The sequence below is a fragment of the Lagenorhynchus albirostris genome, chromosome 3 (assembly GCF_949774975.1).
Source record: "Lagenorhynchus albirostris chromosome 3, mLagAlb1.1, whole genome shotgun sequence".
Lineage (NCBI taxonomy): Eukaryota > Metazoa > Chordata > Mammalia > Artiodactyla > Delphinidae > Lagenorhynchus > Lagenorhynchus albirostris.
The window spans coordinates 88,908,770-88,926,415 of NC_083097.1; the positions used below are offsets into that span (position 1 = coordinate 88,908,770).

At 38.8% G+C, this 17,646-nt stretch overlaps 1 protein-coding gene across 7 annotated transcripts in view; it reads left to right on the forward strand.

Annotated features, from left to right (window-relative positions):
• FER (FER tyrosine kinase) overlaps positions 1–17,347 on the forward strand; it is a 478,023-nt gene extending 460,676 nt beyond the window's left edge. For 4 of the 7 annotated variants that reach the window (XM_060143370.1, XM_060143371.1, XM_060143372.1 and 1 more), the window contains 2 exons: positions 11,822–11,944; positions 13,126–17,347. In XM_060143370.1, the coding sequence (XP_059999353.1) occupies positions 11,822–11,944; positions 13,126–13,268 (266 nt within the window). In that variant the 3' untranslated portion in view covers positions 13,269–17,347. Of the gene's footprint in view, positions 1–11,821; positions 12,142–13,125 lie in introns of those variants that run through there. The other 3 variants (XM_060143367.1, XM_060143369.1, XM_060143368.1) reach the window with 1 other exon arrangement.
• Positions 17,348–17,646: the final 299 nt, after the last annotated feature.

Consider the following 17,646-nt stretch of genomic DNA (forward strand, 5'->3'; position numbering starts at 1 on the left):
ATTCAAAAAGATATATGCACCCCTATGTTCACAGCAGCAGCATCTACAATAGCTAAGACATGGAAACAACCTAAATTTCCATTGACAGATGAATGGATAAAGAAGATGTGGAACACATATACAATGGAATAAAAAATGAAATAATGCCATGTTCAGCAACATTGATGCAACTAGAGATTATCATACTAAGTGAAGTCAGAAAGAGAAATACCATATGATATCACTTATATGTGGAATCCAAAATATGACACAAATGAACCTATCTATGAAACAAACAGAATCATGGACACAGAACAGACTGGTGGTTGCCAAGGGGGAGGGGGTTGGGGAAGGGATGGAATGGGAGGTTGGGATCAGCAGATGTAGTGTTATGAATGGATAAACAACAATGGATGAGCACAGGGAACTATATTCAATATTCTATGATAAACCATAATGGAAAATAATATTTAAAAAAAAGAATGTATGTGTATGTATAACTGAATCACCTTGCTGTACAGCAGAAATTAAAACAACCTTGTAATCAACTATACTTCAATTTAAAAATTTGATAAAAAATAAAATGCAGAACAATTTAGATGAGGGAAAGATTTTTAACAGGATGAGAAAGAAGTGGGGAGTATTTATTACCCAATCCAATGAGGGAGTTCCTGAGTGTCTACAAGTGTCATGGCAACCCTGAGAAATTCAGTTCTCATAGACTAAGACTGCTGAAGATTGGCTCTGAATCCTAGCACTTTTTTAACAAGAGAAAATATATTTTATGAAAGTCTTATTTTTTGTTCCACTTCTTCCATGTTTTATGCAAATATCAATTTATGATTGGTGGTAAAATTTTGCCTCATTTCCAGGGGTCTTTTTTTCCCCACGGATTCTTTTTTTCACTTTTGCCCTCAGAGTAGATGAAATGCTGCCCAAGTCTCCATGCAGTGTGGGGTTAGGGTAGATGGAAAACCCCTTCAGTCTAAGAAACCTCTCTGAAATTTTAGCTTAGGGACATAAAATTAAAGTTATTTTCACCATTATTTTTTCATTAGAGTTGTCATTTAATTTTTGAAAAGATGATGCATAAACTTGTTTTCGTTTTGTTTTGTTTTAGTCAAGCAGTATGTAAAGGGCCTACAATGAAATGTAAGCCCCTCTCCCCACCCTTGTCTCTAGCCACATAATTCCCCTTCCTAAAGGCAAATACTCTTATCATATTGTTGTATTCTTCTCAGAGATTTCTCAGCCATCTAACTGTACATATCTCCCCCCCTTTTTAAGCACACAGTGGTAGCGTACTTCATAGCCTCCTCAGCATATACCGCCTCCTCAGTACAGCTGTTACCAAAGGTACTGTGATTGTAAGGGGCAAATAAGATACTGATTTCCAACTAAGGAATAAAACAATCTGTGTAACCATCATTAAAAGAAATTTTTTCATTTGTCACCTGCGAAATTGGGGCTGATACAACCCATAGAAATTTAATTACTGTGAAGTAACTAAGTACTCTGAAATGCAAGAGAGGTAGGATTTATAATGTAGAGAGTCCTGGATCAGCCATCAGGACCAGGTTTCCCAACCAGTCATGTCATTAGTTGCATGACCTTAGCAAGCGATCTTTCTCTACACCTATGTTTTCTAATTTGCAAATGAGAATGATAGTGTCTTCCCCTGCAAAGGGTACTGTGAGCATCAAATGAGACATGGAAAACTAGCAATGTGCTATATGGCTGTAAGTAACTTTCAGCCCATTACAATTATCCAGCAAGGGTTCAGTTCAAGATGACAATATAGGTAGATCCTGAACTCACCTCCTCCCACAGACACATTGAATCTACAGCTACATATGGAACATTTGTCCCTGAAAAAAACCTAAAAACTAGCTGAGCAACTCATACACATTGGGCAAAGGAGGAAAAAAGCCACATGGAAGCAGGTAGGAGCAGCTGACTTAAAATGTTGCCCTAAATCCCACCCCTGGTTCAGTGACCACAATCAGGAGGGAACTCAAAACCTGTAGCTTCTCCCTGAGGAGCGAAGGAACATCAGGCATCCTATCTTTTAAGACCTACACCTGAGAGATGAGCCCCCAAAACATCTGGCTTTGAAAATGATCTGGGCTTGCATCCACGAGACCCTCAAGGCTTTAGAAAGCTGAGGACTGCTTCTTAAAGGGCTCACCTACCCCAGGGCCCAGCGCAGAATCAGCTAATGGAGAGACTCCTAGACTTTACATGAAAGAGCTTCACTTGCTAATCTTAACGCATTAGCCTGAGGGGCAGGCATCTAGTTTAATGCCTCTAGGCCCCTGACAGGGTATCTCTAGGGACAGAGGCTGGCAGGCACCGTCTTCATGCTTTCCCACTGCTATGATCTAGAGTGCCAGTATCTCCCAGAGGGGAGCTTTTACACATGGCTGGTGCCCTGGCTTTTGTAGCTGCCACCCAGGGGACACCCTTTGATCACCAGGCTCTGAAGACCGGGGGTCGTGTATTCCTGGAACCCACAGGACTGTAACAATCTGAGAGTGAGTTTTTGGCAGACTGCCACCTCCCAAGGCACGGCACTGGCAGCAGACTGAAGCACACCCCCAGTCTTTCTGATAAAGACCATTTGCTTATCCAGGAGCCTTGGCCTGAGGGGCAGGCTTCTGGTCTGGCACACTTCTTGGGGCCTATAGAATTGCTCTCAGGGAATGAGGCTGGTGGATGCCGTCTGTGTGCTGTCCCCCTGCCTCACTCTAACTCACTGGTATCTCCAAGAAAGGAGCTTAAACACTTGTCTAGTGCCTCAGTTCTTTCAGCTGTTGCCAGGAGACACCTCCACATTGCCTGGCTCTGGTGACACTCCTGGGTCCCACAGAGCTGAGAAAGGTTCTTAAACAGCTACCACCCTCAGGGCACAGCAAGAGGCAACAGACCCAGGAGCACAGTCTTTCCATGAAAGGCCTATAATCTTGTGCTGGAGCTTCAGCCTGAGGGCAGGCTCCAGGTTTGTCACATGTCTAGAAGCCTATCAAGGTGCTCTCAGGGAATGCAGGCCAGAGAACACGATTTTGTGACTTGCTCTGCCTCGCTACAATTCGTCACTATCTCCCAGAAAGGAACTTACACACTTGTCTGGAGCCCCTATTTTTGTGACTGTAATCCAGGGACCATTCCAGATCGCCTGGCTCTGATGGCCAGCATGGCTTACACTTGCAGTCTGACAGGACTGTATATATTTGCATTCTTTAAAGTTGCTGCCTGAGGGTCTGGCTTCCAATCAGCCTGAATCTATGTGCTAGATAGTCCTCTTTGGGACACTGACAGGTCTTGGAACACCTTCAACTACTAGGAGCTATTAAAAAATAAAATAGGCTGCTTGGACAATCACAAAGGCTTGAGAGACAACGGAGAGTTAGATCAGAGCTGGATGGTAAGTTTTATCTCCTACAGGAGGCCACTCCTTCAGGACTGGGAGAGGTGGCTGTTTCATCTAATGCATGGAAAGAACACAGTTAGTCAAGCAAAATGAGGAATGTGTTCCAAATGAAAGAACAAGATAACACCTCAGAAAAAAAACCTTCACTAAACGGACATAGTTTATCCACCTGATAAAACGTTAAAGTTGGTAAAGAATGGATGAACATAGTGAGAATTTCAACAAAGACAGAAAATATGAGAAGGTACCAAAGAAAAGACATAGAGTTGAAGAATACAATAACTGAATTGAAAAATGTGCTAGAGAGGTTCAACATCATACTACATGAAGCAGAATAAAGGATCAGTGAGCTCAAAGGGCAATGGAACTCATCCAATCACAGCAATAAAAAGAAAAAGAATGAAAAAAGCCAAGAGCGCTTAAGGGACTTATGAGACAACATCTAGCAGACTAATATTTGCATTATAGGAGTCCCAGATGGAGGAGAGAGAGAGAAAAAGGGGCAGAAAACTTATTTGAAGATATATTGGAGGACTTACCTGGTGACACAGTGGTTGGAAATCCACCTGCCAATGCAGGGGACACAGGTTCGATCCCTGGTCCGGGAAGATCCCACATGCTGCAGAGCAGCTAAGCCTGTGCGCCACAACTACTGAGCCTGCGCTCTAGATGCTGCGAGCCACAACTACTGAGCCCATGCACCACAACTACTGAAGCCCGCACACCTAGAGCCCATGCTCCACAACGAGAAGCCACCACAATGAGAAAGAAGCCCATGCACCGCAACAAAGAGTAGCCCCCGCTCACCACAACTAGAGAAAGCCCTCACGCAGCAGCAAAGGCCCAACGCAGCCAAAAATAAGTAAATAAAAAATAAAGAAATTTAAAGAAAAAAAATAGATATAATGGCTGAAGACTTCCTACATGGGAAAGGAAAGAGACATCCAGATCAGGAAACCCACAGTGTTCCAAATAAGATGATGAACCCAAAGAGGCCCACACCAAACACATTATATTTAAAGTGTCAAAAGTTAAAGAAAAGAAAATCTTAAAAGCAGCAAGAGAAAAACAACTTGTTATATACAAGCGATTCCCCATACAACTACCAGAAAATATCTCAACAGAAACTGCATGCAAGAAAGGAATGGCATGATATATTCACTGTGCTGAAAGAAAAATACTTCCAACAAAGAATACTCTACTTGGCAAAGTTATCATTCAAAATTGAAGGAGAGAGAAAGAGTTTTCCGGATAAGCAAAATCTAAAAGAGTTCATCGCCACTAAACTGGCCTTACAAGGAATGGTAAAGGGACTTCTCTAAGCTGAAAAGAAAGGTTGCTAATTAGTAACAAGAAAATATATGAAAGTATATATATCTCACTGGCAAAGGTAAGTATGTAGTAAGGTAGTGGATCAATCACTTATAAAGGTAGTATGAAGGTTAAAGACAAAAAAAATTAAAACTATAACTACAAAAATTAGTTAAGGGATATACAAGATAAATAGATGTAAAATCTGACATCAGAAACATAAAACAAGGCAGGGGGGAGTGAAAATGTAGAGCTTTTGAATGTGTTCAATCTTCAGTTTTTTTAATCAACTTAAAAATGTAAGTTGTTATATGTAAGCCTCATGGTTACCACAAAGTCAAAATCTATAGTAGATAGAGTAATGATAATGAGACAAATCTAAGCATACCATTAAAGAAAGTCATCAAATCACAAAGGAAGAGAGCAAGTGAAGAAGTAAGGAACAGAGAGGAACTATAAATCAGCGAGAAAGGAATTAAAATGGCAATAAGTACATACATATCAATAACAACGTTAAATGTAAAGGGATTAAATTTGCCAGTCAAAAGACAGAGTTGCTGAATGGAATAAAAAATAAGACCCATCTATATGCTGCCTACAAGAGACTCATCGCAGACATAAGGACACACAAAGACTAAAAGTGAAGGGATGGAGAAAGATATTCCGTGCAAATGAAAACCAAAAGGAAGCTGGGGTGGCTATATTTATATCAAACAAAGTAGATTTTAAAACAAAGACTGTAATCAGAGACAAAGGAGGGCATTACATAATGATAAAGAAGTCAATCCAACAAGAGGATATAAAATGTGTAAATATTTATGCATCTAACATAGGAATACTTAAATATATAAAACAAATATTAACAGACCTAAACAACTTGTTATATACAAGTTGTATATATATAACTTGTTATATAAACAGCAATACAATAATAGTAGGGGACTTCAATACCCTACTTGAGTCAATGTAAAGATCAGATGGAAAATCAGTAAGGAAATGTCAGCCTTAAATGACACTTTAGACCAGATGAACTTAACAGATATATATATATATATATATATATATATATATATATATATATGTATATATCTTGGGCTTCCCTGGTGGCGCAGTGATTGAGAGTCCGCCTGCCGATGCAGGGGACACGGGTTTGTGCCCCGGTCCGGGAAGATCCCACAGGCCGTGGAGCGGCTGGGCCTGTGAGCTGTGGCCACTGAGCCTGCGCGTCCGGAGCCTGTGCTCCGCAACGGGAGAGGCCACAGCAGTGAGAGGCCTGCATACCACAAAAAAAATATATAGATAGATAGATATAGATATCTATAGATCAGTATACACATGCCATCCAAAAGAAGCAGAATACATATTCTTTCCTAGTGCACATTGAATATTCCCCAAGACAGATTGTATGTTAGGCCACAAAACAAGTTTTAATAAATATAACAAGACTGAAATCACATCAAGCATCTTTTCTGACCACAATGGTATGGAACTAGAAGTCAATTACAAGAAGAAAGCTAGGAAATTCACAAATATATGGAAATTAAACATGTTACTGAACAACCAATGGGCCACAGAATAAATCAAAAGAAAAATCAAAATTACCTTGAGACAAATTAAAATGGAAATAGAACATACCAAAAGTTAGGTGATGCAGTAAAAGCAGTTCTGAGAGGTATGTTCATAGTAATAAATGCCTACCTCAAGAAACAAGAAAGATCTCAAACAACATAACATCACACCTCAAGGAACTAGAAGAAGAACAAAGAAAACCCAGTTATTAGAAGGAAGAAAATGACAAAGATCAGAGCAGAAATAAATGAAATAAAGACTAAAAAGACAATAGAAAAGATCAATGAAACTAATAGCTATTTCTTTGAAATGAAAGAATTGACAAAACTTTAGCTACACTCAGCAAGAAAAAAAAGTGACAGAAACCAAATCAAAACAGTTAAAAATCAGACATTACAACTGATACCACAGATATACAAAGGATGGTAAGAGGCTTCTATGAACAACTATATGCCAACAAACTGGACAACCTAGAAAAAATGAAAAAAATTTCTCAAAAACCTCCTGAAATTGAATCAGTAACAAAAAAAAAAACTCTCAACAAAAAGAAGTCTAGGAATGACTGGCTTCACTGGTGAATTTTACCATACATTCAAAGAAGATTAATACCAGTCGTTCTCAAACTCTTCCAAAACAGAAGAAGAGGGAATACTCCCAAACTCATTTTATGAGTCCATCATTACTCTGATATCAGAACCACACAAAAGGGCTTCCCTGGTGGTGCAGTGGTTGGGAGTCTGCCTGCCGATGCAGGGGACATGGGTTCATGCCCCGGTCCAGGAGGATCCCACGTGCCACAGAGCGGCTGGGCAGTGGGCTATGGCCGCTGCGCCTGTGTGTCTGGAGCCTGTGCTCCACAACGGGAGAGGCCACGGCAGTGAGAGGCCCATTACTGCAAAAAAAAAACAAAAACAAAACACACACACACAAAGAAATCACACGAAAAGAAAATTACTTGGAGGGGCTGAAGGGTGTAACCACGGCCAGGTCGAGTTCAAGATTTCAGGATGTGGACGTGCAGCAGCTGGTGACACAGAACCTGGCTTGAGGTACTGACCAGTATTTCACCCCCAGATGCTTTGGCACCTACATCAATGTCACCTCAAGAAGTTCGGGCACATCAAGTAAACTATGAATCTAACCTTCCTGGGAGAGCCCCTCTGGATCTGCTCCAATCCTGACTGAGGAGTCTCCTCCCCTCTCTTCTGCCATTGTTCCTGATGAACACAGAAGCAAAAATTCTCAACACAATGTTAGCAAACGGAATTCAGCAATACATTAAATAATAAAAGGATCGTACATCATGATCAAGTGGCATTTATTCCAAGGATACAAGGATGGTTTAACATCTGCAAATCAATCAACATGATGCACCACATTAACAAAATAAAGGCTAAAAATCATATCATCATATCATCTCAATAGATACAGAAAAAGCATTGGACAAAACTCAACATCCCATTAAGATAAAAATTCTCAACAAAGTGGGTACAGAGGAAATGTACCTCAACATAATAAAGGTCACATATGACAAGCTCACAGCTAACATCACAGTTCACAGTAAAAAGCTGAAAGTTTTTCCTCTAAGAACAGGAACAGGACAAGGATGCCCACTCTCACCACTTTTATTCAACATAGTATTGGAAGTCCTAGCCACAGCAGTTAGGCAAGAGAAAGAAATGAAAGAAATCCCATTTGGAAAGGAAGAAGTAAAACTGTCCTTATTTGCAGATGAAATGATATTATATAGAAAATCCTAAAGTCTCCACCAAGAAACTGTTAGAACTAATCAATGAATACAGTAAATTGCAGGATACAAAGTCAAAATACAAAAGTCTGTTGTGTTTCTATACACTAATAACAAATTATCAGAAAGAGAAATTAAGGAAACAGTTCCATTTATAATTGCATCAAAAACAATAAAATATCTAGGAATAAATTTCACCAAGGTGAAAAACCTGTACATTGAAAACTATCAGACACAACCAAAGAAACTGAAGAAGACACAAGTAAATGAAAAGATATTTCATGCTCATGGATTGGAAGAATCAATATTAATAAAATGTTCATACTACCCAAAGCAATCTACAGATTCAGTGCAATCCCTTTCAAAATTCCAATGGCATTTTTCACATAACTGGATCAAATAATACTAAAATTTGTGTGGAACCACAAAAGACCCTGAACAGTCAAAGCAATCTTGAGGAAGAAGTACAGAGCTAGGGGCATCATGCTCCCTGATTTCAAACTATACTACAAAGCTATGGTATTTAAAGCAGCATGGTATTAGAATTAAACAGACATACAGATCAGTGGAACAGAATAGAAAGCCTAGAAATAATCCCATGCATAAATGGTCAATTAATTTATGACAGAGGAGGCAAGAATATACAATGGGGAAAGGACATCTCTTCAATAAATGTTGGGAAAACTGGACAGCCACATGTCAAAGAATGAAACAGACCACTATCTTACACCATATGCAAAAATTAACTCAAAATGGTTAAAGACTTGACTATAAGACCTGAAGTCATAAAACTCCTGGAAGAAAACATAGGCAGTAAGCTCTAGTGCTGGAGATGAGGTTTTGGGTTTGACATCAAAGCAAAGGCAACAAAAGCAAAAATAAACTAGTCGGGCTATTTCAAACTAAAACGCTTCTGCACAGCAAAGGAAACCATTTACAAAATAAAAGGACACCTACCGAATGAGAGAATATATTTGCAAGTCATATATCTGATAGGGGTTAATATTTAAATATATAAAGAACTCATGCAACTCAAGACAAAAAACAATCTGATTAAAAAATGGGCAGAAGTTCCGAATAGACAGTTTTCCAAATAAGGGATATACGTGGCCAACAGTTTCATGAAAAGATACTGAACATCACTAATCATCAGGGAAATGCAAATCAAAACCACAGTGACTTATCACCTCATACCTGTTAGAACGGCTGTTATTAAAACAAGAAATAACAAGTGTTGGCCAGGTTGTGGAGAAAAGGATCCCTCCTCCTCCACTGTCAGGAGGAATGTAAATTGGTGCAACCACTATGGAAAACAGTATGGAGGTTCCTCATAAAACTAAAAATAGAGCTACCATATGATCTAGCGGTTCCACTTCTGGGTATTTATCTGAAGAAAACAAAAATGCTAACTCAAGAAGATATATGCACCCCCGTGTTCATTTGCAGCATTATTTACAATAGCCAAGATACGGAAATAGCCTAAGTGTACATCAATGGACGAATGAATAAAGAAGATACGGTGTGTATATACAATAGAATATTATTCAGCCTTAGCCAAGAGTGAAATCATGCCATTTGTGACAACATGGATGGACCTTGTGGGTATCATGCTAAGGGAAATAAGTCAGACAGAGAAAGACAAATACTGTATAATCTCATTTACATGTGAAATCTAAGCAACAACAACAAAACCACTCTCATAGATAGAGAACAGACTGGTGGTTGCCAGAGTCTAGCAGTGGGAGGCAGGGGGACGGTGAAGGTGGTCAAGAGGTACAAAATTCCAGTTATAAAACAAATGAGTCATGGGGGTCTAATGTAAAACATGGTGACTATAATTAATAGTACTATATTGCATATTTGCAAGTTGCTAAGAGAGTAGATCTTGAAGTTCTCATCACAAGAAAAAAAAATTTTATGACTATGGATGGTGACTATGCATGGTGATGTTGACTAGACTTATCGTAGTGATTATTTTGCAATATATACAAATATTAAATCATGCTGTACACCTGAAACTAATATAATGTTATGTCAATTATATCTCAATAAGAAAAATAAAGAAGTAATTATTACTTATTAATTATTAATTAATTAATTTTTAAAAATTATCCAGTAAAACCAGACTCAAAAGTCAAGGTTACAGGGCTTCCCTGGTTGCGCAGTGGTTAGGAATCCGCCTGCCAACCCACGGGACACGGGTTCGAGCCCTGGTCCAGGAAGATCCCACATGCCACAGAGCAACTAAGCCCGTGAGCCACAACTACTGAGCCTGTGCTCTAGAGCCCGTGAGCCACAACTACTGAGCCCCTGTGCCACAACTACTGAAGCCTGCGCGCCTAGAGCCCGTGCTTGGCAACGAGAAGCCACCGCAATGAGAAGCCCGCGCACCGCGACAAAATGTAGCCCCCGTTCATCGCAACTAGAGAAAGCCTGAACACAGCAATGAAGACCCAACGCAGCCAAAAATAATAAAATAAAAGTCAAGGTTACAGAGTTAGGTTATAAGCTTTCACTTCTAGAGTGTGATCTTAGTTTATAATACAACTGGCCATTCTTGATCTCTTCCTAGATACTATCTTACAAAAATAAGGTATTTGGTTCTCTATGCTTTGTACTTCCTTAAAGAGTTAATTAGTCTTAACTTGTAACCATTGAATGATTTTCATAAAAAGTTTTAAATTATTGGATGCCAAACATGAAAAGAGTTGATATGCAGACAGGGAAACTAATCTTCCTACCGACTAGCATAGTGAATGTCCATAATTACCGTCTACTAAGAAGGAAGCTAATTCACACAGCTGGAGATGATGATCAGCAAGTACACTCCAAACTCTGACATCAGAGCAGTTATAACACAGGCATACTCTCATTCTCATTGTACTGTTTTCAAGAAAGAGAAAAGGCCATCCTACTCAAAGTAACAAGACATTTTGGGAGGATGGGCATTTATACATCCTGGAATGGCAGAAATATGTTGGAAAATCTTGAAAATTCATAGCCTTTTCTGCCTCCCCTCCTTGATTTCACATTCACTCCAGAAGATATCTGGTACTGGCTTTTATCTCTGTTTCTCTAGAAGATTACCAAGGGGAAAAAAACCAAACTAAACTAAGAGTTAGCTTATGTAATTCAGTAAAGCAGGTGCACCAAGATATTTTGACAAAACACGGCACCATGTAATTTAAAGAAGTTGTTTTTATCAGCCAGCTATGTTAATTTCTACTCTATTCAAAACACAGAAAAACGTATTTTCCATAAATGAAACTATCAGTGGAGAAAATGAGAACTTTAAGCGTGTAAGAATATCTGTAAACAGTGATGAGTAAAAAATTGAAGTTAAGAAACTTTCCTTATTGCTTTAAGTTTGTTTGTAATTTTAGTAGAAAGAAAATGATGCAGGCAGAAGACAAAATTGCAGAACTCCAACTTATTTAATCTCCTAGGCATCGATGTGTACAAATTTATATCTTTTTTATATAAACCATCTATCTCATTTAGAGGCCACAGAGAAAGTAAGCTTGCATACTGAGTGAATATTTGTTCTTGGTGGGGGAAATGTGATTTGGAAGGTGGCTTAGTTAAAGTAGCAGCCTGAAGACTATTCACTTAATTGGTAATATTACTACTCCTGGAAAGCAAAACTAGTCAAGAAAATAAGATCACTAGTTATTGAATTCCTGGTAAGTTTAAATATGTTAATATGTGACTGACATAGACATACACAAGCAGAAATGGTCACCCGCTTATCCAGTGAGCTGAATGTGGTTTTGTTCGCCCTTCAGGGAGATACAGCTCTGAGAGTGATGTGTGGAGCTTTGGCATCCTCCTCTGGGAGACCTTCAGCTTAGGGGTCTGCCCGTACCCTGGAATGACAAATCAACAAGCTCGGGAACAAGTGGAAAGAGGTGAGCCAAAGACACACGGTAGCAGTGTTCACAGCCAGCCCGGGCAGTGCTGGTGCCGTGTCTGCATTTCCTGGGAGAAGGAAGAGAGTACTCTCGGGCACGCGATGGAAGAGGTGCTGGTTAATCTACTTTGGAACTTTATGGATGGTGTGGCTCTTTACAACCAAACCAACAACAACAAAGACTTTAAAAGATAGGTCCCAGCTCTTTGAAAATAGAAATCTCTAGGCTTTTCTTCCACGCCCCCTGCCTGGCATGACACCTGCCAGGCTGTGCCATTCACTCTCTTCCAGGGAAATAGGAGATTGAGGAATACCACCTAGTTTTTATTCTATGCCCAATAAACACTGTTAATATTACTGCAAATTGAAATGTAGTTAGACTTCAGGAAGAGGTTGAGAATTTTGGAACAGTTCTGAAGAAGCCCTATGGTGTTCTCAGATCAGGGACAGGAATAAGCAGGTGACGGTGACACCCTCACGTGCACTTGTGTAGTCCCCGGCTTTCAACAACAACAACAAAACACTTGCAACAAAACACCAGCGCCCTAGGGTCAGGCCTGTCAAGGGGGGGCATGGTTGTAGAATCGGGTGTAGCAAGATGAGTTCCAGCTTCCTTCCTCCCTTTTCCTACCGCTCCTGAGGCAGATGCACACAGGCATACACACACCACCCAGCACACTGCCGGGACGCTGCCAGGTGACTTTGAATTAAAGATAATATTCTTCTCAGACTGTAAAGGAATATGCCTCATATTCATTTTTATTTCACTTTTAAATTAATGTTTATAAATCCTCATCCTTTTTCTCATCTTCAAAACCCTGAGTTGTAGAGATGATTTTTTTAAACTCTGCCTACAGCATCTAAAAGCAAATTCTGAAAGCAAATACTTAGAGCAACTAAAACATGCATTTGTATGTGATGTATCTTACATCAGACTTTGTGACAAATGAACAAACAGAAAATGGGTTCTTTGAACTAGAAGGTAATGATGTTGCTCTATTAATATTAAAGTCTGCATTACTTATAGAGAAAAAATCAGTTTGCCCTGAAATGAATTTTTTGTTTCTATTAACCAACAACATAAGGTACTAAAAATTACAAACTGCATAATGCCCTATGTGAACATTTATATCTTATCCCCATTCTAAATTCTCTGTTCTTCTTCTCTTGGGTCTTCAGGATACCGAATGTCAGCCCCTCAGCATTGTCCAGAGGACATTTTTAAAATTATGATGAAGTGTTGGGATTATAAACCTGAAAACCGGCCCAAGTTCACTGAACTTCAGAAAGAGCTCACTGTCATCAAGAAGAAAATCACATAGTGACAGAACAGTGCAAACTCAGCCTCCAGGACTTGGTCCTCCAGCAGAGTAATATTGTTCTTCTCATTAACAATGAGTTTATACCACGTTATGTGCAACAGTCTTCTAAGGTTATTTTTTTTTTTATTAACTGTTTTTTAAATATGTGCCGTTAAAAAAAGTCAAAGGCGAATGCATTCAAGAAACAGGTCAGTCCTACCAAGGGCTTTCTCAGCTCACCACAGCAATCCTGCCATTTCAGCCCTTTGTAAATAGAAAAGCACAGGCTCTAAATGTGAGGGGGAACCAATCCATCTTTTTCACACCAGGACCATCGATGTTTCTCAGAGATTTTTTACTTCAGACCCAGTTCACGGCTGCTGTCCCATGCCACAGACCCTACTCGATCGGTGCTATCAGCTGCATTGGTAATGCCATGTCTGCAGGACACATTCCAACCAAAGTTGGCTTTCTGCTCTGCCAAGGCAAGAGTGTATTTGTAAACATCATTTTATATTGAGCATTATTTAGACCTCCTAGGGGTTTTCTTTCCTTTCTCACCAGAAATAAGCACAGTGTAAGAATCCTCACATTCCTGTCTTATTGGTAAAGCTGTTGTTTCCCTCCCCTTTTGCCCAGGCATCAGAAAATGATGCCTGGAATGTCCTCAAAGAGCTCTTAATTGAGGCCACGGCTTTTAAAGAATGTTTCAGATAGCTGTGACGGCAAGAAGTAAGTTGGAACAGGAGGACGGTCTGGAGAAAGGGGCAGCTAAAGTCATCATCAAGGAGAAGGAAAGGAAAATAGAAAATCTGCCTTCTTACCAGAGTTATGCCTTTAGACACACACACACGCTTTATTTTATGGTCTGATTCATGAAAAAGGTTCTAAGAAATGTTTTCAGGAGTTCACAGATAGAGCCTTCTTGTCAACAAAAAATTCTTTAGAGAAATTCCAAAGCACGAGGCTACAGAAATAACAGCATAATTTTAAGTACCTTCATTTGAGAGGAGACACCCCAGAATTTAATTCTGCTCATTTGTGCCAGTTTCCAGAGCTGTCAGAATTTCATGATTCTAGTTCATAAACACATCCATGTGTGTACACACATGGGCATGCGCCCCCACACAGACACACACACACACATAATACCGAGAAACCTGGCAGTAAATTGGTTAAGAAGTCAAATGAACATTATTAAGGAAAAAGCTCTAGAGATAGCCCTCCTTTGTCCACCTTCCCCCTTCATGTACTCTTATACTGCTACCTGAAAATTCTTATCATTAGCCGACCCATACATGAGCACAGTCTGGAGATGCTTCATATGAATAAAATGGAACAGAGTTTAAACTAGGATTGTCTTTAGCTGAATCTTAGCTTCATCCAGGGAACTTACCCCATGGTCTGTATATAGTTGCCTCTCAGGATAAATATGTGTGTAAGAGATGGTCACGCTCAGGGGTAAATGTGGCCTGGGAGCTTTTAATAAGTGCTCAGGCCTGTGTCCAAATAGCACAGTAGTGATTATTTGGTCTACAGTCATTGGAAGAGCTTATGGGATAGAAAATTCCTCCTGCCCCCTCCACCTATTTGCTGCCTAGGAATGTCACTGCACACAACTCACACCCAGTACTACTTTCAAGAGTAAACAGGATAATACTGAGGAGAAAACTGGCTTGTGTCTACCACTTCAATCTCCTTGAAGTTTCATACACATTTAATGATTACCACATCCGGACGAAAATGAAAGCGTAATAAACTTGCCCGCAAAAATATTGCAATATACAAAGTAACTCTTTTTTAATCAGCATTGTTTCCCTTCTGTCAAATATTATGAGTAAAAGGAAACCTTCTTTTGATGGCATATACTGTGGTAAATCAAAGCACAGACTCATGAATTAAGATTAAGAGCTCTGGTCTTCAGGCACTTGTCAGCCTTCAAAAGCAAGAATAAAATGGGGACATTTCCACCCTTTGCCAGTATTTCCAAGTGCATCTCTCTGTAATATTCTTTGTTTAAAGAAAACAGCCTCCCATCACTTAGCAGCCGCACTGCTAAGCTCTCAGCAAAGAGAGATAATGATAGTTTGGGCTTTAATTTTGTGAACAAGACCTGAAGCTTAATCATTGCGTTCTGGTGTAAAGAACGAACATGGCATTGATGTTTCACTCATCCAGGCTGTTAGAATTTGCAGTTCACATCGTAACTGTGTGCTTAAAGAAGCTTTTCAAAACATCGTGACATCTGCAGCATTTAAATTCTATCTTATTCTTTGTCCCAAAGCAGGCAGTGGTACAGTTCAGGATTAATAACTCATCGGGAGTCTTTCAGGATCATATCAGTTATATAGAATATTAAATTTAATATAGGCACATGCATTAAGAAAAACTTATGCAGACTGTTTTTTACTGTTAACTTTGTTGTGCTTGAAGCATAATTTATTCATCCCTTCTGTCACAGATAATTATTGGAATTATGTACTTTAGGAGGCTAATCCATACCCAGAAAGCATACACACAGATTCTCCTCTGAATTTGCAAGTTGATATAGGGAAAGAAGGATTCGGAAACACATAAAATCCTATGACTTGTTTAGTAAGAAAACAGTAACCAAAATTTGAGTAACCAAAATTTGAGTAACCAAAATTGCCACTGGTCTGAATGTAATTCAGCCAGGTCACAAATCTTTGTGTTGTTAATAGATTTTTTCACGTGTTGCATCTGTTACTCCTATGTAGTTTCTGCCATAATTCCTTAAATTTATGAATATGGAGTCGCTGGGGGGGCGGGTAAGCCCAGGCAGCCTGACTCTCACCTGCATTTTTCTATCTTGAATCACCAAGGAGCCTTTATGAGAAGTATTTAAGTAGCTCATCATTTTTCAAGGAAAGAAATCTTTTATTGTCAAATTAACATTTATTACCGACATGTGAAACCTAAAATTATTTTGCACTCCATATAATCTAAGGTTACTTCCCAAAGCCAACATATTCTTTCTCTTCTAGGAAATAATAATAAAGGATGAATAGGCTTTGTTTAGACTTTCAAAACCAGAGGTTTTGTTTTAGTCCATCCTGCCACTAGGTCCCCAGTGCAAGGTCTTATGTAATCATTTCTCTCTTATCTCCCAAATTTAATATAGTCAATAAAATTCTTCATCCATAATTCACCATTTTATCACAGATACGATATTACTGAAACCTGTTACTAGCACACCAGTGTAGAACATGAGTCTGATTGCTTCAGCCAATTTTCAGCACACATTTCACAACTGTTTTTCATTTGAGGGTTGTTTTAAAAGAAAAGAAAATGTTTAGTCATTGAAATAGTCTTAATTTCCTTTAAACCATGGTATGGTTTTCTTGTCTGTGTTATACTCATTGTTTCAGTTTTGCCATATAGTTTTATATAAAGTTTGGCTAATACCACTAAAATAACCGTGGCTTCACAATACTGGTATGACTTGTGTCAAGAAGAAAGTGTTTTAATTATAATATATGCCACACACTGAGGATCTTGTAGTGGGATAAACATAAAAATGAGAACGCAAAAATACATGTCTAGGTCGTATGTTACTGTCGTTCGGTTACCTCAGTCACACTACTTTCCAGTTCACTCATCAGATGTTCTAAAAATGTACCTGAAAACCTTCCTTAGGATACCGTATGGACACTGTTCTGTGGCTGTGTGTCTTTTGACGTGAGATCAGTTGATAACTTTCTGAAAAGAGGGTTGGTTTGTTTGTTTGCCTCAACCCTCTTTTTACATATACGTACCCCCCCATCACACCATTGGTATTTTAGTTGTTTCTTATCAACAGAATTGATTGTCCATAAACACTATTCTGAGTCATGTAAAGTCTGACTTTTGTATTTAGGAGGTCAAAGCCCTCACACAAAATAGAATAATGCAAAATACAAAGAACAAAAAGGGACAGACAATTGAAAAAGACATGGTTTATGTATTAATGTTAATTAAAACAAAGATTTTATATGAAAATGAGTTTATATTACAGTTCCATTACACTATTAAGTTAGCATGAAAGTTTACCATTAAAATAAAGTGTTACCTCTTTTATTACTAACTCTGATTTGCTTATACGTACCAGAAATTTTTTATTAAATATTTTAGTTTTATTTAGTTTTCTTTGTTTTGATTAGTTTCATATCAAGTCTGAATAATATATTATTTGGGAAGATCCAGAACTACATATTAATTTCTGCCAAAGAAAATATTCTAAGTCAATATTTCATGTACCAAGATGACCTACTTGAAGGAGATACTGCTACAGTTGTAGAGTCCCATAAAATTCTCCTTTAAAAAATAATGCTATAATACAGAAGGTGTAAAACTATATATCTTAGTCATAATTCAATTTAAGGAAATATTTGTAACCCCT